Here is a 25,000-nt window from a genome sequence, read left to right as displayed (position 1 = left end):
CCTACTATATATTAAAAATAGCCCTGTGTGTATGTGTTACTCATGTGTTAAGAGTTTCATATGCACTTGTTTTTACTGTAAACCTTTGACAGAAGTGGGAATCGTTCAAGGTCAGTTTTCAATATAGGTATCATACACTACAGTACTGACCTCAAAAATATCTTCTTGATGAGGGTAGTATTCATGAGAAGCCTTCACAGGAGGACCTTTGGCATGCTTACTGCCCTACTTTCAAATTAATCCCATGTCAGTATGACTGGTTCTGTGGATGCTTTTTATTCCTTGAGAGTATATAATTAGTTTTGATAAAGCCATTCAGATAAAACCAAAGGTGCAGAGACAAGAGCCAGAGGTTTTTCTTTGCAGGAAGGTATTCTATTTCTGTAATGCATCTGTTTGTAGATAGTGACCCACATGACCTCTGGAGTCATACTCTGCACTAATTTTTTTTAAAATATAATTATATAGTTATCTAGCATATAGCATTTAATCTATATGCTATATGATATCATATATGGTATGTTTGATTTGCTGGAAACTAACTGATCCACTGTATTGTTCACATACAGTTATTTATATATTATTGCAGCCACGTTTTTTTCTTGTGAGGGAAGAGCAAGATCTTTTTTATTCAACACCTTTGTGTAGTTATATGTAACATAGTAACAATATACCCATGTTAGTTCAGAAAACCAAAACCAAATAAAGCAAGAGAGATGTAGCAAATGTAGCAGAGACAGATATTATAAAATTTTAAAGCTATTTCTGCTAAATTCTTTCAGTGAGATAAGAACCTTTATGCTCTTGCAGCAAATTTCCACATGGGCCTTATTATAACAAGAGTTTCTAATGCAAGTAAATCAATGTTCTAACAGGTTGAGTTCCTTCCCTCCCAACTTCATTTCATTATTCCTTCCTAAACTCTGGTCTTCTGAGCTGACAAACCAATCCATTAACCCAGTGAACCAGACAGGATGTCTGCTTGTTTTTAAACTTTGAAAAATCATTTATTTTCAGAAGCCCAACGTTAGTGAAAAACATACCCACCAGCTTAGGCTATGGAGCAGCTCTTAATGCAAGCTTGCAGGTAAAAAATAGTAAATAATTATTTTTTGTACACACTGATTATCTTCTTATGTGTGATGCATTTTATTTCTGCTTATACATTGCTATAGAATTAGCTGGTATGTTTATGTGAACCTGATGGTCATTCTAAATAACTGGGTTTATCATCCAAGTAAGTTGTATTACCTAGCACTGCAAGTAGTAGTTCTTATTTGTGCTACTTTTGATGTGAAGAAGCAAGAAGGACACCCTGTGGCAAAATCTGGAACATTCAGTTTTGCTGCAAATATTAGATTGATAGAAGCTTTTGCAAATGCATGTGGATATGCATTAATATTTATCCAAGCTGTCATAAATGATTTCACATCATAGTGTTGGGGAACATGGTGCTCATGGCAAAAACTTTAAAGTTTAATTATAATATATAATTTTTATGCAGAAGAGGCAAATGTCAGGACTTTTTTATTTTGATTTAAGTTCTGGTCATTTTTTAAAGTATAGCAGCTGCCTGCATTATAAAGGAGCCATACATTGTGTGGAAGGGCAAAGGGGTTAAGTGTAACTCAAAGTCAAAAAATTATGTAAAACTAGAAAGTGCCATGAATATCAGAATGTAATTAATAATGGAAAATAATGAAACCTAAGCAAAAGAAATAGTAAACCAAAAGTAGAAATGCTGTTATATACAAAATGTGAAAATAATTGGAAATGCACAAAATCCTTCTGACCACTTCAACAACTACTCAAAATGAGCTGTTCTGTGTGTATGTATTTCTGAACGTTCATGCATGTAAGACTGCTATGTATATGTATGGACTAATAATTTTGGTTTTACTTTTCATTTTGGTAGGCTGCACTGGCAGAGAGCAGTTTACCATTGCTAAGTAACCCAGGACTGATAAATAACGCATCCAGTGGCTTACTGCAGGCAGTCCATGAAGATCTCAATGGTTCGCTGGATCACATTGACAGTAATGGAAATAGCAGTCCAGGCTGCTCTCCTCAGCCTCACATGTAAGTGCAGTCAGCTTTCCTTCAGGAAAAAATGCCTTAGTCTAAGACACAATATAACTCAAAAGAGCTTTGAAAGGTGGTAAATGAAACATCTGGAGCTATATATTTGAAACCAAACATTTATATTAAAACATTTAAATAGAAGAGTCTTCATTTACTTTGTAGTGATTGCTGTAAGCTTTTTTTTGCTTTTTTTTTTTTTTTTTTTAAAACCTCATCAATTTGCTTGCAAGCTCTGAACATAATGGGAGGCTGATCTCTGTGGTCATTTTCAGAGCCTGGTTTGTAAGGTATAGTCAGAATGTTCACAGTGGAATTAGTTGTAATTTTAACTATGACTCTCCGAACCATTTATGAACTGTAGTAGAGATATTGCCCATTTATACAAACCATAAAATGCAAAGTTTAACTGTTGCCCACAGTTTACATAGAAGCCAGTAAAGTGTAACTTTTTGCCTGTCATATAAATCAGTGTAATTACGTATTCAAGTTTAATTACTGGTGCGTCGGTATTGGCAAGGTTTATATGTTATATTTTATGCAAGACTACGATTCCTATTAATATTTAGCAGCTAACTATATCATTAATTACTCTAAATTCTTTCCCCTACCATCTTTTTAATGGAGCTGAGAGAGTGGAAGTATTAAAAATTGATGTATTGTGGATTTCAGAAATGTGTCTGAAGCTTTAGAAATGCCTGGTCTTAATCAGTGGTGTCAAACATGGCAGTTTCTTGTTTACTAAATAGTAAAACATGTATCTTGGAGGTATTGCTTCCCAGGTTATTTATATAATAATTAGCAGTGTGATATGTAAGTATTATTTTAAGTTTACTGTAAGATGATTTTTAAGTGTATCTAATATTATATCTTTTTTTTTTAATGTTTTAAAAAGCTGATCTCATTTGCCTTTTTTAATTCCATTTTCTCTTTCACATTTTAAATGTTCATTTTAATTGCTAGAGTGGGATATTTAACAGTAAGAGTAATTGAGACCAGACTCTCTTTTTTACTTATGCTCTGATGTGTTAAGAATCCATTTTGATCGGACCTTTTTTTTAGGAAAAATATTTTACTGATTTTTTTCTTCTTTTGTTTGGCATGTTAATATATTGGTGATTACATAAAAATGTTTATTGTCATGTATTTAATTGTTTTATTGCACATTTATTCTACTTGCCTTTCAAAATAATACACTGTGAACATTCATGTATTTTATCAGGTTCTGAACCATTACTTTTTCAAAATGGAAAAATTTGTCTTTTGGAAGTGTCTTTAGATGTATTAAATAATACAAAAGAAGTAATAAAACTTGAAGTAGAAAGAACATGAATATATGCTCTTGAGAGTAACACTACTCTAAAACAAGTAAAGTGAGCAATCAGACAAAAGTTTTTATATCCCATGCTTTATGCTATCAACCATGCAGTGGGTAGCTTGAGGCCTTTTACTTTTAGCAGTTCTCCTGAGTATGCTAATGCTCTCTTCCTGTATAAAATGCCAAGACAATAAAACTTTAAAGAGCAAACAAGAGTTAGATCATGTGTGTTAAAAACAGCTACTTTACAGAAAAGAATGACACTTGCTATTAAAGTTGTTTTGTAAGTGTTAGGCAGATCTGTTTACATATCCTGTGTTCTGTCTGCCATTCTGCTGGATAAACTGTGATATCCGTGCATATGATTATGTAGATATGGCTACATTTATAGCAGTGTTTATAACTAAAATAGTGCATATTGAAGTAATTCTTGCCTACAACAAAGGCAAATACCTTAAGTTACACCCTAACTCAAGATTCAGCCTTCCTCTCTCATTTTTATGATATGTCATTTGTTAAAATCGGCATTTTGGGGACTTGCTATGTTGACTTCTTTGAAAGTTGTTGAGGACATGTTGCTCAGTTCTTGACAGACTGAAGCAACAGAATGTAAATGCCCTGAGACACCACTGGAGAAAGGATATATGCACATTCATCCCTTGCAGCAAACTTAGTGCAAGAATTCTGGGCTTCTGTGAGGCCAAGAGCCATCAGACAAAACATGCAAGCTCACTTGTGATATTTTTCCTTTTTTTTTTTTTTGTGGGGGGAAAAAGGCAATGAATGAAATCTGCAAGGAAAGGCCAGGGTAGAGAGAGGTTTGCATGAGAGGCAGAGGATCAAGGAAGATAAGAGACCTCTTCCTTGCGTCCATGGCCACATTGGTCAGGGACCCTCATTTTTTGTTAAAGAGCATTACCTAAGAAAATGAGAAAACAGTATAGATAAAGAAAAATAGAGGTTAAACAAGTGAGCAATATAGCAAACAACAAAGACACAATTTCCATTTTGCATTGCCCACACAGATAATATAATCTCTTTTTTCTTTTTTTAAAGTGAAAAATAGGTAATAAACGAGTTTAAAAAAAGTCTTTTTCTGGCACAAGCACCTACTTACTTTTAGTCTCCTGAGAATGTTCATCCAGGAAGTGTGGGTGGTTCTCCTTAAAGAAGGGTCTTTGAGGTGTGATAAGTACTGCATTCACCTATAAATTTGGAGGCTCTAATAATCTCTGAGTAGATTAAACCTCCATCTCCTGATTCCTATGAAAATGCAGTGGCCACAACAGCAGGTATATGCTGAGCAATGTTGCCTGCCATCTTGTAAGTGCACACATGCAGGAGCAATGGAGTGAGGTATTAGGGAAAGAGGCAAGATGTGTGCAATTTAGAGATAGAGGCATTCAACTGGGAAAATGCAGAGTTTGGATTCTAGACAAGCTTCCAGAGAAAGAGGCATTTGTTTGGTATTCCAGCAGGAGATGCAAAAAGAGTCCCAGTCACAAAGTCAAGCATCTTAGTTGGGCATTTGGTTGTTAAAATTGTACTGACTGTCATTTTATCAAATATGATAAAACCAAATGATAGAAAAACTGTCTTATTAGGGGATGATCATATTAATGGTTTTAGCACATTTTGTGTGTATGTGCAGAAGTCAGTGTATCTGTGGTTGAGCATTGGAACATTATCAGAGACATTGATTTCTTTTATTGTAGTGCCTGAGCTACTGTGTTAGAAAACGGGGAAATTGTTTCAGTTCTTGGATATGAACCTAGTACTTCACATCTGGTTTTGAAGAGGCACAGTAATAAGAGTAGTTAGAGTCATGAATTTACCCATCTGTGACCAGGTGTCTTAATACAGGCAGGCAAATCAACTTACTAGAAAATAGTCTCTGTTCATTGACTAGAGAAAGACAGGAGGTCTATAACTTCAAGTAACTGTATCACACTTCAATGCTTGTAAAGTTCAGTGGGTCCCAGCCAGTGTATTTAGGGCACCTCCAAAATTTTGGCCTCAGGTAATGAAATATAATCTGCTCCATTTTTTATGCTTTTTGAATACTTTAAAATATTGCAGTAAGTTGTAGGTAATCAGTATGGCCTGGTAGCTGGGGTAACTTATATTAATCATTAAATAAAGCATCTGAAATTTTATTCTGTGTGCCTCCCTGTTTCCTTTCTCTATCTGATGAAAGGTGGCAATTCCATAGTCCAGGATACAGCATAAGAGTAGTGGAATCTTAAGTACTAGGGTTTTTTTCTATATTTCAGCAGTATTAAATCCAAATTCTGTCTTTGACTGGCCTTCAAATCTGATTCCTGGTGTGTAGGCACTGAGTGCTTCCTTGACATAAATCTTCACTGAGAAAATGTGTTACTTATTGTGGGCATATATGTTCTGTTCAAAATTTCAATTTCTTCTAGAATCAGTTGTCAACAATCAATATCAGGTAATTGTATTTTATGTCAGTGCTTAAGACTGTTTCTTCTTTCATTATTTCAACATGGACTACTTCTCTGAACTTATTGTGAGTTAGAGCTGCTAAGCAACAGGTTTCAAAGCCACAAACAGAACTGAAGATATTTTATGCACAAAGATTCATTATTTATGTAAAACTAGGTGCTTCTAGTCTTGCATAACAATTGTACATGCATGTAATGATAAGTTCCACAGTACACACCTTTGGAGTATAGATGCAGAATTCTAAACTAGAGAAAACAAATCTAAACAAGTGTAGTTAAAGCTGGGTTGTGGGAAACATTGAAAAAAACAGTTTTAGTATTCCTGTGGGAACACCAGCATTGGGTGATACATGAGGTGATGCTTAGGAACAATAATGACAGTTCATGCATTACTGAAAATACATCTTCTTTTTAACCTGTATGTAATGGACAGCATACTGCTGAAGAGCTTTGGTGGGATTTAAAGGTCAGTTCTCTCAGAAGTAATAAATTTGGATTTTTAAATGAACACCAGGATCATAATGAAATCAACTTTGTGCTATTACTTTTCCTGTCTCTATTATACATTCAAGAGTTCTCACTCTTGGGGATGGCAAATAAGGGATGGAAATCAAATTCAGCTATTGTTCTGGTGTTTCTCTCTGCATTTGTACTAGACTGGTTACATTTCAGTGATTATTGCAGCTGGTACAGACCTAGGTGTTTTATCACCAGAATATTTAGCACATCACTTGGCCCCATGGTCATGGCAAATGCATCATGCAAAATGCCACTTCATTGTGTAATCCTGGCAGGGGAAAGGTACAATTTTAATCTGCAAAATTCTTCATAGCAGTTGAAATTCGTCATGAGAAAACAAGGAAAATGGCATACTGAGAAAATGTAGTCTTACCATAGGAAACAATGGGGTGATTATGCCATTCTTTTAAAATTCACTGCAGCTCATTAAACAAGGAATGGAAGGAGTGAGAAAAGGTGATAGGGTAAACAGATATCCCTCTAGTGAGATTTTGAGGAAGGGGCTTGTCATCATGGTTGTCTCCCTGCTCATTCTGTGAGGATGCAGACTGACAATGCAACTAAACTCATGCTCAGCTGACTTACTGAAATAATCTAGTTCCTAATAGCAGATCCAGAACCCTGGAGTTAATGCCATTCTGATTTTTAGAATTTTAGTTGTTGACAGCTTTTTTAGAAAAGCGAAAACAAGAAATAAGGTTTTAGAGTTGCTTCTCAAAAAGTGAGTTCATACATCATCTCCTATGAGTCTTTTTTTGTAGTGCTGTACTCCCTAAGACAGGAATTGTTTGAAGCCAAAAGTCAGGACACACATATATTCCATGATCTTTAAAGCTGTTTCTAGAAAATGTTATGGTGGCTTGCTCTGAGAAAGGATAACTTTTGTCCACATGAGCAAGAGTAATAGTCAAAAAATAAGGAAAAAAATCTTATGCAGTGTAGTCCTTCGTCTTCGATTTTGTGTGGAAAAAGTGAGTTCCAAGCATCTATGGTTTCAGTCACCTTTTCTTTTTATTCTCCTGTCATTCCCAACCCTACTTCTTTACCTTTTCTCACTCTTGCCCTGACTGGATCATTTCTCTCTGCAGTTCTATCTGCATAATCATCAAACTTGTTATTTTTTTTCAAACTTTTTTATCTTTAAATTTTATTCCCAGAGGCAAATATGATTATTCTGCTCTAAGATCATTTACTTTTGAGGTGCTTCAGTTTGAAAGCATTCCATTGTCAGGTCGTTCCCATATCTGATTATTCCAGTCCCCCACTGTTAAGCTTTCACACCACTTACAGTAGGTTACCTATCATTCCAGTTTTAATCCCTTTCATTCCCTTGTTTCTTTAACTTCATAATGTTATAATGTTCCAATCCCCTGTCTTTCCTTCTTCCCTTTTTTTTTTTTTTTTTTTTTTATCGTTTCATTGTCCCATTTCATGATCTCTTTGCATTTACCTTGGAGGCTTGTTCTGTTCTAGGGGACTGCTATGATCCAAGACTCATGTTCATTGTATAAGACTTGACATAGTGTATAAGAAAATAAACTCCCGAAACACATCAATTAACAGGGATGTAACAAGCATTATTAAATAGGTGAGAAGCATGTAATTGAGCAGATGAATGTGGTGGCAATTGCAGTATTTCTGGGTACCCTTGTTCATCAAAAACGTTTCACCTAATCACATGATATTTTAATGCCTGTATAATTTAATTTCACACATTTTTATTCATAAATCTAACATAAGGTTGATAATAGGCAAAGAGACTTTGTGACAACAATTGACTTTTATTTTTATATGAAAAAAGGAACAGCTAGGAAATGGGACCTTAAAGGTTATAGCTTTTGTCAGAGCATATTCCCACTGAAAGTTCTGTTGTGAGAATATGCAGCGAAATAATTTTGGCTTTTGTACAGAGCTATTTACCTGTAGACAATAATGGAAAAATAAGCAATGAAGTTTTGATTAATAATATTTTTCATCATTCCCATTGAAACAACTTTTCACTTGAATGTTTTCCTAAATATTTATATTCTTCTTAAAATTTTATTTTACATTACTTTTGAGTCCATTTGTCCTCTATGTTTGCTTCTGTTCATCAATGTACTTCTTTTCCAACCCTTATGGTCCAGTTCTTTATCATTCTTAAATGTTACATATCTTACTTTTGATCAGAAGTTGCTATTTCTTTTTTACATTATCCCAGCCCCAGTTGTTGCAATTCTAGAGTACATTCCCAATGCTCTTAACAAAAAGATCACTCCAGAGATACAGTGCCTTCAGCTGAAAAGAGTCAGATCCCCATAGCATGACTTGTAGAAGTTGTAGGCTCCTGTGGGATTTCCGAATCTTTTTGGAAGCTGTCTTGTTGAAAACTTTGTGGTACTGCTATCATAAATTCTCAGTCTATGGGCAAGGTACTTCTGTTTTTCACATAAAAGGTCTGTATAAGAAAAGGCATCATCCTAAGTGTTGTTGCAGATGTTAAAAGTTTATTTGACATTACACAACTAAATTTCTCTGCAATGTGCTTGTGTAGCTCTTAAAATTAGTTCATGAGAGTTCTGTCTTTGCACATTGCAAAAACTCAGATGACACTGCTGTTAAAGTGTATTTTTAAAACTGCACAGACAGTAACAAATTTTATCCACTATTGATGACTGAATTTGTTTTTTAAGTAACTAATATTATAAGTCAAAATTTTTGAAAGTGGAATCTCTACATACTATTTCCTAAATAAATGTGTCCAAAATGTGTCTTTAAACTTACTTATCTCACATAAAATGTCAAATAAAAACATACAATTACATCCAATTGATAACACACCAGTAGTTTGAATTCTGATCCATAAATCCAAGCATTCCTTGAAAAATGTAAGACATTGTGCTGAGAAAGTATTATTTGAGTATTGTTTAATCTTAAGAATTAATAGAAAACAAGGGACTATACACATTTTAAAAGACTAAAAATTCCAATTCAGGGTTGTTGTTTTTTTTTTTTAAGGCTTTATAGAAAGACTTCATCTCATGTGAAACCCCATGTGTAGGTCATGGTAAAATGACTAAATCTCAAGATAGCTAAGGATGTGGTTTTACCTGGTAAAGTCCATATGCAAAAGCAAAGTTCCCAATCTTCTGGTGAAGTGCAGTTGCATCTAACAAAATCCTTTGATTTAGGTCAGTGCTGGGAATGCATATGTCTGGTACAACCCTAATGTAATTTCTGTCAGGGTTAAAACTGTAAGTATTCAGGTGGTTTTCTCCAAATAAGGAACAACATTAAAAGTGTATCTTGAATTAGGCTGAACGTATCCAGTAGTCTCCCTCCTATACCAAGATTTTACCAAGTTCATTGTTCCACTGTACCCATTGCAAAGGATTTAATGATGTTGCAGAATCTTTGTGTGATTGTGACCACTCCACTGATGCTTTTTGAAGACTTTAATAAGCTTCTGATTGAGATGGATAAGGGGATATGTTTATTTGATGCAGTATTGTGCTATGATAGTAGCAGTCCGGGTAATAAGGGACTTCCCCCAAAATTGATTTTTATTTCTCTTCATGTTTTTCCTCCTTCCCTTCATTCCTTGCAAATTTGGCATTATCAGACATCGCAGCTGAAAAAAAGGACCTCTGAGCTTTTATCTCCTCTTACTCTAAGAACAGAGGAGATAAAAGTCATGGTATGGGCAATCATTTATTACAATTCCTCTCCTAAAATCATCATAGTCCATCTCAAATTTGAAATAAATTGTGAAGCTTCATTCCTTTGATGATTATAAGCCATATTCCAATTTCCAGACTAAATATATTCCAATTTAGTTTCACTGATATGTGTTTTAGTTTACAGAGTCTTTTTTACTCTTCCTCATGTTTTGCAAATGTATTCTAGAAAGCACACTGTGAGCTTTGAATCTTTATTTTGTAGACCAAACAGACTGTTTTTGATAGAGCAGACTGTCCATTTACCTCATATGTCTACAAGCCATTCCATAAAAAGACTCAGTTTGGATTTAGTTATGGTGGATAGGTATTAACAGGTTTTTTTAAGAATTCCAGATGTACTTGTATATAATGTGTTTCTTCTTTGTCTCTGTTCCTGTGGGGAAAAAGCTTATTTCAGCTATATTCAGCTAAACTGTTATAGTTTATTTTAATACGAACTATTATAGATGGATTGGGGGCCCTGTTGTGGGAAGTTCTGTACAAAGGCAAAACAAAAAAGTTTGTCAAATCCCTGCCCCAAACTCTTACAGTCTCTAGGTAGTAATTGAACTACTTGGGTTTTGAGAAGGATACAGATGCAACTTCAGATGCAGTTTAAATAGAAGTTGTATATTAATTGCACTTTTGTCTGCCTGTAGAACAGCATCACTTCATTTAGAGAAAGGTTTGACACAAAACAGTTGCCATTGAGTGGGCTATAGGTGCATAAAGGGCAGAGGCAAACCATGCCTGTGACAGTGCCATGCCATGAGATTAGCATCCATGTAGTTTTTTTCTATAACTATCATAGCATTATGAGAGAAATAACAATGCATTTGTATCTATCTGGAGCTACTGGAAGTACAGTTTAAACCATATATATTTTTATTTTGTAGCTAGATATATATAGATGTATTACTGACAGTTGTATTGGACTGTATATATTCCATTCAGCAGGAATACACTGCCCTTCGAAAATGAAGTCTGTGTTAAGCACAGGCCAAAGTACATGGTTAAGAGGCAGGATATGTTAATGTAGGCTCTGTGATATCTCAGATATTTCCTGATCAGCTCAGTCTGCAGGTAGACTATATTTATGTTTTCTTGCAGAAAGGATACAGATATAGCATATTCATCCGACATGTTGCTCTTCACATCTAAATGGCAAATCTGCAATAGTATAAAAATTAAAGACATGATATTCCTATGTTAATATGAATATTCAGATGTTAACAGTTTGGTGAAATGTTCTGGAAAAAGTTAGAATGACTGGATGCAGTCTTTCTTAATACTAGAAGCTGGTGACAAATATATGCTGACAAAGGTATGTGGTTGTTGAAAGCATATTTAATTAGAGTGTTGTAAGCTCTGTCTTACACACGGTTCTTCTGATTTGTCTTTTCTGAAGATGGGGAAAGACTAAAAATACAAGATATTTTGAGAAGCGAGGAAATTATGACAGCCTTTAGAACATGGTGCAGAGAAGATGGGAAAGAACTTGTCTATTAGGAATGGGACAAGAAATAATTGATTGGTATTTTGGCAAGAACAGTTTGGATAGATACCAGAAAAAAATCCCCACCTTTTTGAATTTAGGATAGTAAAGTGCAGATATATGTACCAGCACAGAAATTCTTTCGAACCACTGATACTGGAAGCTTCTAAGAATAAATTAAAGTGGTCAGAAGTGATTTAACCATAAATGATCCTACTTGGGGTAGGGAAAGTAAATTAAGAGACTTTACGATCTCTTGAAGTTCCTCTAACCCTGTTTCCTTTTATCTGTATTATAAATCTTGAAAACATAGGGGCTTTTTAATGTATGCCATGTTTTACAAAGATAGCTGAATTGTCCATATCCATTTATTTTCTAATTTGTAACAGCTATAATTGCAAAATTCTTGTAAAGACTCTTATTTTTAAGATCAAATTGAAAGTTGGCCCTACAGAAAAATACACAGTGAGCATAAAATTCAGCAAATATGAGAAATATCAGCAAGGGTAGTGCAGAAGGTCCTTAACAGGCCAGTTTGACTGTGTTAAGGGTGGTGTCTGGTTCTACTTATTAAATACTGCTATCAGCAAAAACAACCACCACTGAAGAGCTGGCATTTCTCCAGGCTTGTTCTAGTAGACTAAGCTAGGCCAGCAGTCTTGGGAATCCAGAGAGGTCCCAGCTGACTGGAAACTGGTGAATGTTGTCCCAGTTTCCAAGAAAGACAAGAAGGAGGATCTTGGAAACTACAGGCCTGTTGGTCTCAATTCAGTGTCTGGCAAAATCATGGAAGGCCTTATTCTGGGAAGTATTGAGGAAAAAAGAGGAGGACAATACAATCACTGGTCACAGCCAGCACAGCTTCATGAGTGGGAAGGTCAGGTTGTCAAACCTGATTTCCTTCTATGACAAGATAACCCACCTATATGATCTAGGAAGGCCAGTAGATGTGATCTTTTTGGGCTTCAGTTAAGTTTTTAGTACTGTCTTTCACAGGATCCTTCTGGACAAAATGTCCAGCACGCAGCTGGATAATGACTTTATGTGATGGGTGAGCAACTGGCTCTTGGGTTGGGCAAAAAGGGTTACAGTGAATGGAGTGACATCAGACTGGTGACCTGTCCTCAGGGCTCCATCCTTGTTCCTGTGCTCTTCAACATCCTCATGAATGACTTGGATTCAGGACTGAAAGGGATACTAAGTGAGTTTGCAAATGACACTTAACCTGGAGGAGCTGTCAGCACCCTTGAGGGAGTTGTTCCCTCAAGGCAAATAATATTTATAATATTTATCTAATTATCTCTGTTTCCCAAGAGTTTTATTGATGTAAAAGTTTTCAGCAGAAATAGAAAAACTATATTATATAGCATGCATTTATAGTAAAATGTACAACTCCTACATATAGCACAGTCCAATTTCTCCCTCAGCTTTTCCAGGATCATTGAATAGCTTTCCAGATTTTGCACAGAGAATATTTATCAGTTCGAACCCACAAACAACACTGAGGTGCTGCTGCTAAGTTTCTGTGTAACTGGTACAATTTTTAAAACTTCCCAACCATTAGTCACTACAGAGCATGCCAGACCCACAGCCTCTTGTCTTGAACTTTATTGTTTCTAGGCTTACTATTTTTTATAGTTCTTCAATAACCCCAAAAATATTCACACTAAAATCTCTAGTACTTTGTCATTTTGCTTTGAAATTTCGCCTTAAAAACTTCTGTGCTCTTTTTCCCTAATACTTTTCTTTGTTTAGCATGTTAACTTTAGACGTTTGAACTAGATGCAGTTGATGGGTTGAAAGACTTTAGAGACCTGTGCCCTAAGCTAATTTCCAGTCAAGTTTCTACTTTCTTGTGGTTCTATCACAGAGAAAATACATTTATTTAGACACCAAAGGGAGCAAGCAGATGTCAAGGATGGGAATTTTAGTAAGAGTTGCTAGAATCAGAAAAACTATGTTAATGTCATCTTCTTAGTCAGAACTTGATTCTTAAAAATTTTGATCCTGTACAAAGGGCTAATTGTAGGTGAGCTTTAAGTCTCATATGATATTTAAAGAAAATGTATTATTAATATGCCAGTTTTTCAGAAAGATGTCTTTATCTATGTTCAAAATTTAATATATTAGTGTAAATGGGGTATCTGTATTTATAGTCTTTGCCTTTTCTTGCCTAGTCTAAAAATAATAGAGAACTCCAAACAATAGACAAAACACCAAGACCTGCTCAATTTAATTATAAGTTTCATAATATAAGAAAATCCTCTGTATGTTTTCACTGCCTATTTTTAATCAATGAAATCTTTTGTTTTGTTAAAGGAAAATAACATTGTAAAATCTGTCAATTTATACTCTAGAAATTTTTCTATACAATGCTTATTTCTTTGTAGTAGGCTAAAAGAAAGAAGAGAACATGTTTGTTTGTTGGGGATTTTTTAAAATTATTTTCAATATTTTTTTCCATTCAGACTCCTTACTATAAAGTTGAAATTCTTCAAAAACTTGTTTTGCACATTTTCCTTTTGCTTTTGGTATGCCACCAATGGCCATTTTCAAACCTTCCTTCAAAAAGAAGCTCTGTTTTAACTGTCCCGAATTTGAGGAGAACCAATTGATAATGATATGTGCTTGGGCTGGCCCAAACTGATAGGGCAGGAAGCACCAAGTACCAACTCCAGCCTCTTCAGGATCAAATGTATTTGTATATGTGTAGATAAGCAGATAAGTCATCCCTGAGTTGGGAACTGCATATGCTATAGAAAGGAAAAATGAGAGGCTTGCTCCTAGTGTCCGTGAATTAATGGCTAGCTGGCTTCTGCAGTGTGAAGGTCAACATGTGTTAAAACATTTTTTCCTTTAGATTAATGATAGATGGCATCTTGGAATTACTGAATACTTAATATTTTTAATAGGATTTAAATATATAATAATTTTGAAAATCAGAGCTCATTAACTGTGTAATACACTGAGGATTTTAGAAACTTCTCTTTCGCAGCTGCATTATGCCTTTTTATTTTTATAATAAATTAGTAGTGTGATAACTATAAGGATAAAATTATTATAAATCTACCATATTAAATTAAATAAATATTAAACCCTTAAGTTTAAGGCAAAGGTGAATGTGTCCTTTTTTCCATGTTTCCATATTTTTAATATCTCACTATTATGTGTATCTCCAAGCCTTTACTCTTATGCTGACTTCAGAAGCTGCTAAATTAAATTGATTCAAAGTTTCCTCCCACAGGTATGTTTCCAATGCCATAGGTCACTTCTGTTGATCTTTCCTGGATTCTTCTATATGGTTTTTGGGATGAACAATAGCTAAAGGGTAGCCAGGTACATTGATTATAGAAGTTGAAGTGAGGGCCTACTTACAAATGCATAAACATTTTTTATATAATTATGGTTGTCATTATTTTCTCCTAGTTAGTGTAGCATACTGGGTTTTGACTCCTCAATCAGAAGCACCATTGAAAAATTCATAATATATTTCCCAAGTGGTTATAGTAGATGGATGTATATTGATAGTTTATTTTCTTTCTTTTATTTGTCAGCAGTAAATTGATTTTGCCATGAATTGTCAGCTTTGGGGTTTTTTTTCACATTTAATTTCACATATACCTAATCTATATATATATATTATGTTGTTATCTCTGTTTATATCTTCAGGGCTATTCATAATTCCGTTCAAAATAGAAATCAAATGTAGGATCTTAGAGATTTGCTGTTAACCTACCTCTATGTTGTGATATAATCTTTTGTTCTTCATCGAATTACTTTTATTACTGACAAATCTTTGTGTCTACTTTTAGTATGAATTGGATTTTTGGAAGTTTCTCACAGGAATTTGCAAATTTAAATATGCCCATATGCTCTCCTTATTTACTGCAGCATTATTCTTAAAAGGCTCATAGAGCAAGTAAAATTACTGGTCTTAGATATACTTGCTATTCCACCTCATTCATGGTAGAAAAATTTGTGTTTCACATTTATTCCCCCTTTGCCCCAAGCATTCTGTCAGATGTATTACGTATTTTACTTACATCTTCAGTGAATAAACTTCAAAAGTGAAATTGTGGCCCTAATGAAGTCAAGGGAAATTTTGCCATTGATTTAAATAAGATCTAGAGTTCATCCAAAGAAAGTCTTTGTCTTAATGTCTTTGGCTTTCCCTCATTTCTTATTCTGCTTTCAGTCACTCTGAATCATTCCTAATGTCCGTCTGATATTTCTTGTAACTTCTTACAGTCCCATTTCTCAATTACAAAATATTTTCATCTTTGTTTTCCTTTTTTTTTTTTTTTTATTTTTTTCTAAATAAGACAAGGAGTTCTCTCAGATCTGAAATCTTTTTATTAGGTCTTTGAAACTTTTTACACTCTTACTAGTTTATAACATTAGCAAAATCACTACTGTTGAAATCCAGAACAGTTTTATCCATGCAAATACAAGCAAGAAATATTTTCTCAGTTTTATCAGGACTAATTGGATATGCCCTGTTAACCAATAAGTTTATAAGTGTTTTTTAAAAAGGCTTGGGTTTCATTTTGCCTGTTAATATAAGTGTAATGTCTTAATATTTTCTGCTATCTAAAACCCTAAACCCCAAAAGGTATAGATAAAATCACCCTTTTTTTCCTTCTTTTTATTTGTTTTCCTTTTTCTTCATTAAATAGCCCTCTTAGTACTTCCTTTCCAGACACCCTATATAGTTTGTGGCATATTTCTCTCTTTAAAATACCACTATGTTTTCTCTTAGTTCAGATTTTCAGGTAATAATGGGTATCTTCCTGCTGTCCCATTCCCCTCTGATACTAGACATACATAGGCACTCATATACAGAGTAGCTTTCCTCTGCTATTTTCATGCTAGATCTTCACATCCATTTATTAATTGTTCTTGACTTTTACTCTGGTCTTGCATTTGCATTACCTACGTATTCTCTGATTTCTCCTGGAATGTAAGAATATGCTGGGATCTGTCCTGGTTTACGTCTTATTTGATGTCCTATAGGATGGAACTCTTTCTCCTTATGTTTGCAGAATATATCCAATTAGGGAAACAGTCAATATGAATAAGGGTAAGATGACCATTCAGAGGTCCTGGATGGGCTGAAGGACTCAACCAAGAGGAACTTTATGAAATTCTGTGCCTTGCATCAAGGAAGGAAAATCCCCATATTATCTCATATGGAAAATCCCCAGTTTTGGCATCTCAAATTTAAGAATTATGTCAGTAAACTGGGGTGAGTTCAGCAAAAGACTACCCACATGGTCAGAAAAAGAAGCAGTTGCCCTCTGGGGAAAGCCAGAGAAAGCTGAACTAGATCAGCCCTGGAGAAGAGGGGACTTTGAGGGAACCTGACTCTCAGTACCCACAGGAGGATAAGCAAGAAGGATCTTTACTTTGGTGGTAGAATGAAAGAGAGGGCATAAGTTAAAATGAATGTTTCAGACTGGACATAAAGAAATATGGATATATATCCTCTTTCCTCATTAGGACAGTTAGACAGTGGATGGGGCTCTTGACAAGCAAATTGTATAGTCCATATCCTCTAAGGTTTTACAAATCTGACCTGATAAAATTCCAACCAATCTGTTGTGACCTTCTAGCTGTGCCTTCTTTAGGCAGTGGGTTCACCTAGAGATATTCTAGAGCCCTTAACCTGCATTATCCAGTGATCCTAGAGTGTGTTTTCTTAAAACAGAACCACTGAAAGAGTGAGCAGAAGCAATGTAGCAATTTTAGCAATCAGGCATAAGAAGAAAGATGCTCTGGTTTTTGTTTTACAGATATTAGTGAAGTCATACCAGGATGCAGCAATAACTGAGTCTACATATTTTTTAATTTATCAAAAAAAGAAAAGTTGTGCTTGCAAGACCAGTTTTATACACTCAGTAATTATGTAGTTTGTGATTATTATTTTTCTTTACTTCTGCCCCAAGGGACTCACCTCCCTTTTATTCTAGTGTCGTCAAAAGGAGGGCATGAAGAGCATTAGCTGCTTCTGCACTGACTGCTAAAATTTTATCAACAGATATTATAAATAGGAAAGTCTAGTTTAGAGGTTGTAAAAGCAGTAGTTGACTTACACAAACTCATTCATTCTTGCTCCTACCTTGCTTGATGTGCCAGAGGCACTTTGTGACCATTGATCATTAATTCCATCTTATGCCATCTCCTCAAGTGATGAGCTAAAGACAAACTTTAGTGGCCTGATTAACTATTCCTGTGAACTTTTATCTCCTGACAGCATCTGCAGCAGTGCCTGCTAGCTAGGACTGTTTTTTGCCTCTGCTTTCCATTGCCAAGTCAATGCAACTCCCAACTCCACCATGGTAGACTTGAAATCCTTGGTGATGGATAGAATGATAAATATGAAAATAAGCATATTTCAAAGGTATATTTAGTTCTTCAGTGTTGCATTTCAGAAAATAAAAGGATGTTACTTCCAGTTTTTTTCTCAAAATGGCTCTTGCAGGGCCCAGGGTGTAAAGGTGTAATTTGAAATTGGCAGGTTGATAAAGTACATCCTCCATTGAAGAGCAGTGCTTCTATAGGATTAGAATTATATTTCTGATCTTCTTTCACCAGGGTATTGTAGCTTCACTCTCTCTTTGGTGAAATGAGGTAGCACACCCTCAGCTTCCTGTGAAGGGTATGTGACAACAGGACCTTCCTGTCTTGTTTAAAGCCAGAGATTTGCATATAGGCATAATTTTACCAAGAAAAAAGGCCACTTCTTCATCATTTTGCTACATGTGATAAATACATGGGGGAAGTGTTCTTCAAGGAGAAATAATAATGGATTCTGTGGCAGTTGTAGCATTACTGAATTTGTATTTAATTACTTGTCTAATACTTTCTTCGTTTTCTCAGTATTTGGATTAGTGTCTCCCTATGTGGCTGTACATATTCACATCAATAAACAGTTCACTTCTACTTAGGAAAAATAATAAACTATTTATAATAGCATAAAATTGTAGAAAGACAGAGTAAGAATTAGATAATATGAAAATATTTTAGGATTTGAGGATTTGTCCCCATTTGTCTAGCAAAGCATAAATATAACAATTCTAAATCTGAAATAATGGAATGGAAAAGAAAGCTTTTCTTCCAAAACTACCATGGGATACCCTACAGATCTATCGTTATGTTGGCAAGATAGGTCTTCCTGAAGGACATAGTAGTTCACCTCTATTAGGAAAGAGACAGCAATACAAGTTGTACATAAATAAGTCAACAGGTTAAACTTGAAAAATACTTAATGCAAAGAAGTCTTTAGAAAGCAAAAATGCTTCAGATAAAATTAAATATTTTAAACTCTTTTCACATATGAAAATATGAAAACATACACAAATAATTAGATTGGCCACAGAATTATTTGAGCTTAGTAGCTCACCTTGTTGGCTTGGACACAAATATTTTCAAACTTCTGCAGTTTGTAGAATTCTGTAGCTGTGGATCTTCTCCCAGTGTTTAGTGGAACACTTTGTGTAGCTGAATAAAAATTGCACTTGTAGTGCAGGATGCCCATTACATAAAAGAATTGAGGGCCCCTGTTGGTAATAAGCAAAAAATAAATTAAAAATGCAGGTGTCTGATGTTAAAAGTTACACTGGAAATGTGAAGTTCTATAAAAGATATTGCATTACACAAAGATAGCATTCCGTATTTTTCTTTTCATTACTGGAGCACAGTAATTGTGAATAGTGATAATGAATAGATAGTACAACTGAAGGAATATCTGCAGACTTGCCAATTGGTTTTGAAGATGTAATGTTTGTGGGCTTATGGTGTCTACAGAATTGTGAGGAAGAATGGATCAAATGTAACATCAGTTGGTTTTGGAAATTATTGAAGTTGCTTGAGAGCTACCTAATTATTTAGTTCATATTTTTAAAGAATCTTTATTTGTTTAATGGACAAACATAAACTTAAAGAAAATCAATGTAGGTTGCCATGACACATATATCTTAGAAATTTTTCAGTCCCAAAGATTCCCCTGGGAAAATTTTCTTCATCTAAGTTTTAAAAAATTCATCGTCTTTATACACTACTATATGAAGTCACTTGGAAAGCTAATGAGTCAATAGTATCAAAATTAAAGTCTCATAGGAAATAAGCTCGGGAGGGACTTCAACACATGATGTAATTTATTGCCCTTTGTGCCATTGAATACCAAAGTAAAAAACTCCCTTGTGTTACTAGGTGCCTAAGTCTCCATAGCAATACAAAATACTTACAGCTGCAACCCAGCAAAAAGATTATCCTTTCATGATTTTAGACTTATTATTGCAACCCCTGAGTGGAATAAAAAGGCACCAGAAGAGCTTAAAAGAATTACATGACTTGTTGCAAATTATATTCTTGGCTACAAAGCTCACAGTAAGCACATTGACCTAGGCAGCTTCTCTCTCTCAACATCTACCACCACTTCAATACAAAGCCAAATGCAAAGTATTTTCCCTACGAGTCATTACATTGATTTAACTGCCCAAATCTCTCTGTCATGATGTCCCACAGCACTTTCTCTTAAATGATTTTAGCAGAACATGAAAGATTTTTAGGTGGATATGGGCAACAATGTTTAGATGACCCAGATCTGAACTGTGGAGTTTGTTCACTGGGAATCCTAGAGGGGTTGAATCTTGGAATTTTCTTGGCAGCTTTCCGAATTAATCACTGAACTTCCTGCTTTTTTTTTTTTTCTTTTTCATATATACAAATGAGAATTGAACTAATGAACTAATTCTTTTTTTTTTTTTTCCTTCTATAGCATTGCATGAAAGATATACAGAGAGACTTAAATTGTTAAATCTCTTGTTTGGAAGAAGAAAAGGATTACTGTAGTAACACAATGCTGGCGGTTATAAAAGGCATTGTCTGCTTTCATATGTTTTCCAAAGAAAAATTAAATCTTTTATTCAAAGCTTAGAATGAGTACTATTTTATTAAAAAAATCTGAAAATTGTTGTAATTATTTTTATTTCCTTGTCCTGAGTTCTCACTGCTGTTTTGCTTTATTCAGTATCCCCTTACATTAAAGTTGATGTGAAGTGCATCCACTGTAGAAAATGTGCTATTCATAACTGAGAATATTGTATCAAGTATATTTTCTCCTTGTTGACACCAGCTCAACTCAATTTCATTAAGAAATCATGTACTTGGTTATACGATCTGGTTGTTTTCTTGTCAGCAATAGCACATGTTCTAATGTTTAGAAGTTGAATGTAACACTTGTTTTGTTGCTGGTGTCTAGATTTTAGCAGGATTTTCATAACTGTCGTACTAAACACAATTTCCCAAGGTAGGATCAAGCTTATCTTCTGAAAAATTCAGAAGACAAATTCACTTCGTATCAGATGAGTTATTGCAGGCTTTGACAATTTGGCTTCATCCTTAAATATTTGAAAGTTACTTCACACATTCCTTTCTAGTAGATGTTTATCTCTCAGCTGCCTGTCCTGCTAGCTTTCTTTTTCCTCTGAAATCACAAAGCTCTTCTCCAAAAGCTTACAGTCTTCCTAAGGCCTTTGTATGTGTCCAGGAACTGTTACCTGTCTCCTGGCAGTAATTCCAGTTAAATGTTAGAAATGGTGTTTTCTTTAAGGATACAGTATGCAGTTGTAATTTGCCAGTTAGTTGCAAGGACTGAGAGAAGCTTCATGTGAAGCTGTAAAGCAAGCAGAAGAGTGAATGTTTGAGGCAGACACAGAGAAAAATGAACTTCATGTTCTAAAATCTATGAGCAAAGAAAAAGCAATGTATTGAGATGAGTAGGCAGATCTGCAAGATATTAGAATCCCTCTTTTATATTAAAAACATCTCTCACAGAGAGTACTATTTTGAAAGTGCTGGGGTAAAGGAAAAGTCTTTTTTCTAATTGTAGATCCATCAATTGTAAAGAAGGCAATCCATGGAAATAAGGATGTTCATTTGTTTATATCTTTACCAAAAAGTTCTTTGAAATAATTTAGCATAGCCTTTTTTTTTTTTTTTTTTTTTTTTTTTTTTTTTAGCTCCTGCTTCATGCATCTCCTTGCTTTCTGTTTGTAACCTTGCATTGTCACCCTGAGCTCAAGTACAGGTATATTTTGCCAGCACTTATTCAAAGGAGACAGGCATTTTGATAAGGATATTTGGAAGTGGTGTCATAGTTGTTCTTGCTAAGAGATATCTCCATAATCTCTTTATTATCCCAAATAATTAGCAGGGATTTAACATAGTTCTCACAGATGTGTGCCTAACTCCAAGGATGATTTGGGAAAGGCCAAAAAAGATGGGGACTCTAGACCTCCCCAGAAAACCTGGTTCAGTGCTTCACTGTCTGTACTAATTTTTAACTCTAGCATCTGACCAGTTGCTCCTTCTATACCCTAAGACATCCATTTTTCAGCCTTTCATCATGCAACAGGGTTTTTTTTCCCTAATCCTCTACCAGGGGTTTCTCAAGCTGTTGACATCTATGAAATTAATAACACTGTCCTTCATTATGTCTTTATTGTCATTAATAAAAAAATATTGACTAGTTCTGAACAGAATTGATTCATCAAGAAATGATGCTAAACTTTCCTAAAATACAGATTACAACTAAACTATATAGTAGATCTGAAAGTTCTGATCACAAGTCCAAAATCACTAAGCTATGACATGTTTTAGGATTTGAGTAGCATATCTCTTCATAAGAAGTCATGTAATACAGAAATATTTATTCAGAATTTATGTTTAAATACTCAGTACTTCACATGGGAATTTGCTCTTAGCACAATGCTCCTATTGTGCAACAGAATAGTAGTACAAAATATTGCAAGTAGTCACATTTAAATACATTTCTGTCTGTATATGCACAAATCTTCAAATCTTTTTTTGCTTATGGAAAAGAAAAAGAAAGCTTTTTGGTTTTCATACATATCTTGTATAGTTGCTTCCTCAGAACACATATAAAAAACTGTAAATGTAAGATCCTTTACATCTCTAACCAACATGCCTGACCTTTGCCATTCAACCTTTGATTTTGAAAAAAAAAAAAAAAAACTAGAGTTGAGAGAAATGTTGGTTTCACAAGCTGATGTGTTATTCCTTGTATTTACACTTCCAGAAAGAGATGCTTGTATGGCAGTGTTTTCTAAGATTTAGAAAGATTTCTTAAGCTTCTGGCAGAGCAGCCTATGAAATTAATTTCTGTGTGGACATCTGAATTGCTTGATTTTTAGTCTTGATTTAGTGTTAATCTGTAAGAAAAAATAGTTGAAAAAAATGAAATTTTTTATTCATGATTAGTCCTTTAAGATATTAATCCTTCCACAGATTAGTTATCAAGTTAATCTTTGAACTGTCCTTGCAAAAATGCAGTCCTCAACACTAAAAAATTACAATACCAGAGGAACTAATATTTTAATGTGTAGTGCATTTTTAATAGCTATTTCTTGTTATCCTCTCCATTTATACAGTTTATACTTTATTGCACTCCAACCACTGAAGTGCAATAAAGCAACCTGGACACCACCCTTAAAGGAATTGAATGCATTTGGGAAAAAAGTTCTGTAGTCAGAACTTCTTAAGCATGGAAACAAAAACATAGCAATGAATCATGGAATGGTTTGGAACAGAAAGGATCATCTACTCCACCCTCCCTGCCATGAGCAGGGATATCCTTCATTGAATTGATGAAAACCCCATCCAACCTGATTTTGAAAACTTTCAGGGATGGGCATCCACAGCTTCTCTGGACAATCTATTTCAGTGTCTCACCATCCTCATGTAAAATATTTTTTCCTTATATCTGATGTCAACCTACCCTCCTCAAGTTTACAAATGTTGCTCTTTTTTCTGTCACTACAGGCCTTGGTAGAAAGTCCCCAAATTTTTATACACCTCCTTAACTATTGAAAGGTCTCCTGGAGCCTTCTCCTCTCCAGGCTGAACAACCCCAACCCTCTCAACCTTTCTTCACAGGAGAAGTGTCCCACTCCTGTGACTGTTTCTCTGGACCTGCTCTAACAGGTCCATGTCTGTCGTGTCCTGGGGACCCCTCCAGGCAGGACCTCATGAGAGCAGAGTACAGGGCAGGGTACGGAGGCGAATCACTTCTCTAACCTGCTAAGCATGCTTCTTTTTATGCAGCCTAGGATACAGTTGGCTTTCTGGGTGGCAAGCGCACATTTCCAGCTCATGCCCATTTTTTCATCCACCACTATCCCCAGGTCCTTCTATGGGGATAGCCCCAGGGCTGCTCCCAAACCCTTTAGCCTCCAGTCTGTTTTGTACTGGGGACTGCTCTGACCCGGGTGCAGGAATTCATGCTGTTTTACTGAACTTCTAAGGTTCATGTGTGCCCACTCCTCAAACCTGTCCAGGTGTCCCTGGATAATATCCCTTCTCTCCACCAAATTAACCACCCCTCAGCTTGCTGTTACTGGCAGACTTGCTGAGGGTGCACTCGACAAATCCCGCAATGTGTCACAGGTGAAGATACTAAATAGTGTTGGTCCAGTACAGACGACTGAAAAACACCAACAATGAGGTAACAGCGTAGGTATAATGGTGCAAAAAACACAATTTCCTGGGAGCAACAAAGGAAACAGAAAATTGTGATAATAATGTTGCAGCATCTGGAGAAAATTATTATGACAATATGGCATGATTAAAAATCACTGAGGACTTGCATCAAAAAGTTAGTCATTTACAATTCTGAAGAAAATATCTGAAATTTGAAGCTTAATGAAGTTCAGAAATTCTCTTCAATACTTAAAAATGTTTGAGAAAAGATACTAAGTGAAAAACTAATCTCATGAAAGGACCTTAAATCTCAAGGCACACAATTGCTTGTATTGCCTTAAAAAGGGATGAATTGTTTTTCTCCTCTTTCAGAAGACACTGTTCAAACGTTTTTCAGTGATAAAAGCAATTTCTAAATGACCTCACATTCCCCTGCAACACATCACCACACAAATAAGAGCAAATATAGTTAAATTCAGATGGAGACTGAAGCACCTTGTTGCCTGTGGGTCCTGATCATTGTTTTCAGATTCAGTAAGTTCTACACCACAGTAGATACTGTGTGACCTCAGATCACCCTGTGATGTTTTCAAACCTCAGGTGTCTGGTAGAAAAACAATAGAGAGACATAGGAGATTAGGTTTAATTTCTTTTTTTAACTGTTACAGCAGGGTTAACTTTGCAAGGGGAATCAGGCAGTATGTCTTAAAGTTTATTATTTTATCAATTACTGTGTAGTGGCACATTGGATACAAACCCAGATAGTGATCCAGTCATCCTTGGATAGTACCCTTTGTATAGTGTATTAGCTAAAAGGAAGTCATGTGTTGGAACCAACCGATAAATATTTGTTTAGTATATTTTGTGTACTCTATTCATGAAGAACAGTCTATATATATATATACAATGACACTAGTCATGTTGT

At 35.1% G+C, this 25,000-nt stretch overlaps 1 protein-coding gene across 45 annotated transcripts in view; it reads left to right on the top strand.

Moving 5' to 3' along the window:
* Positions 1-25,000, top strand: part of FOXP2 (forkhead box P2) — a 398,716-nt gene that overhangs the window by 365,743 nt on the left and 7,973 nt on the right. For all 45 annotated transcript variants that reach the window (XM_085568392.1, XM_085568405.1, XM_085568399.1 and 42 more), the window contains 2 exons: positions 1,018-1,087; positions 1,916-2,079. In XM_085568392.1, the coding sequence (XP_085424518.1) occupies positions 1,018-1,087; positions 1,916-2,079 (234 nt within the window). The remainder of the gene's footprint in view (positions 1-1,017; positions 1,088-1,915; positions 2,080-25,000) is intronic.

This window comes from Lonchura striata, chromosome 1A (genome assembly GCF_050655825.1).
Source record: "Lonchura striata isolate lonStrDom1 chromosome 1A, ASM5065582v1, whole genome shotgun sequence".
NCBI classification, from domain to species: Eukaryota; Metazoa; Chordata; class Aves; order Passeriformes; family Estrildidae; genus Lonchura; species Lonchura striata.
The sequence above is the reverse complement of the archived record's forward strand: the minus strand, read 5'-3'. Positions and strand labels throughout refer to the sequence as shown.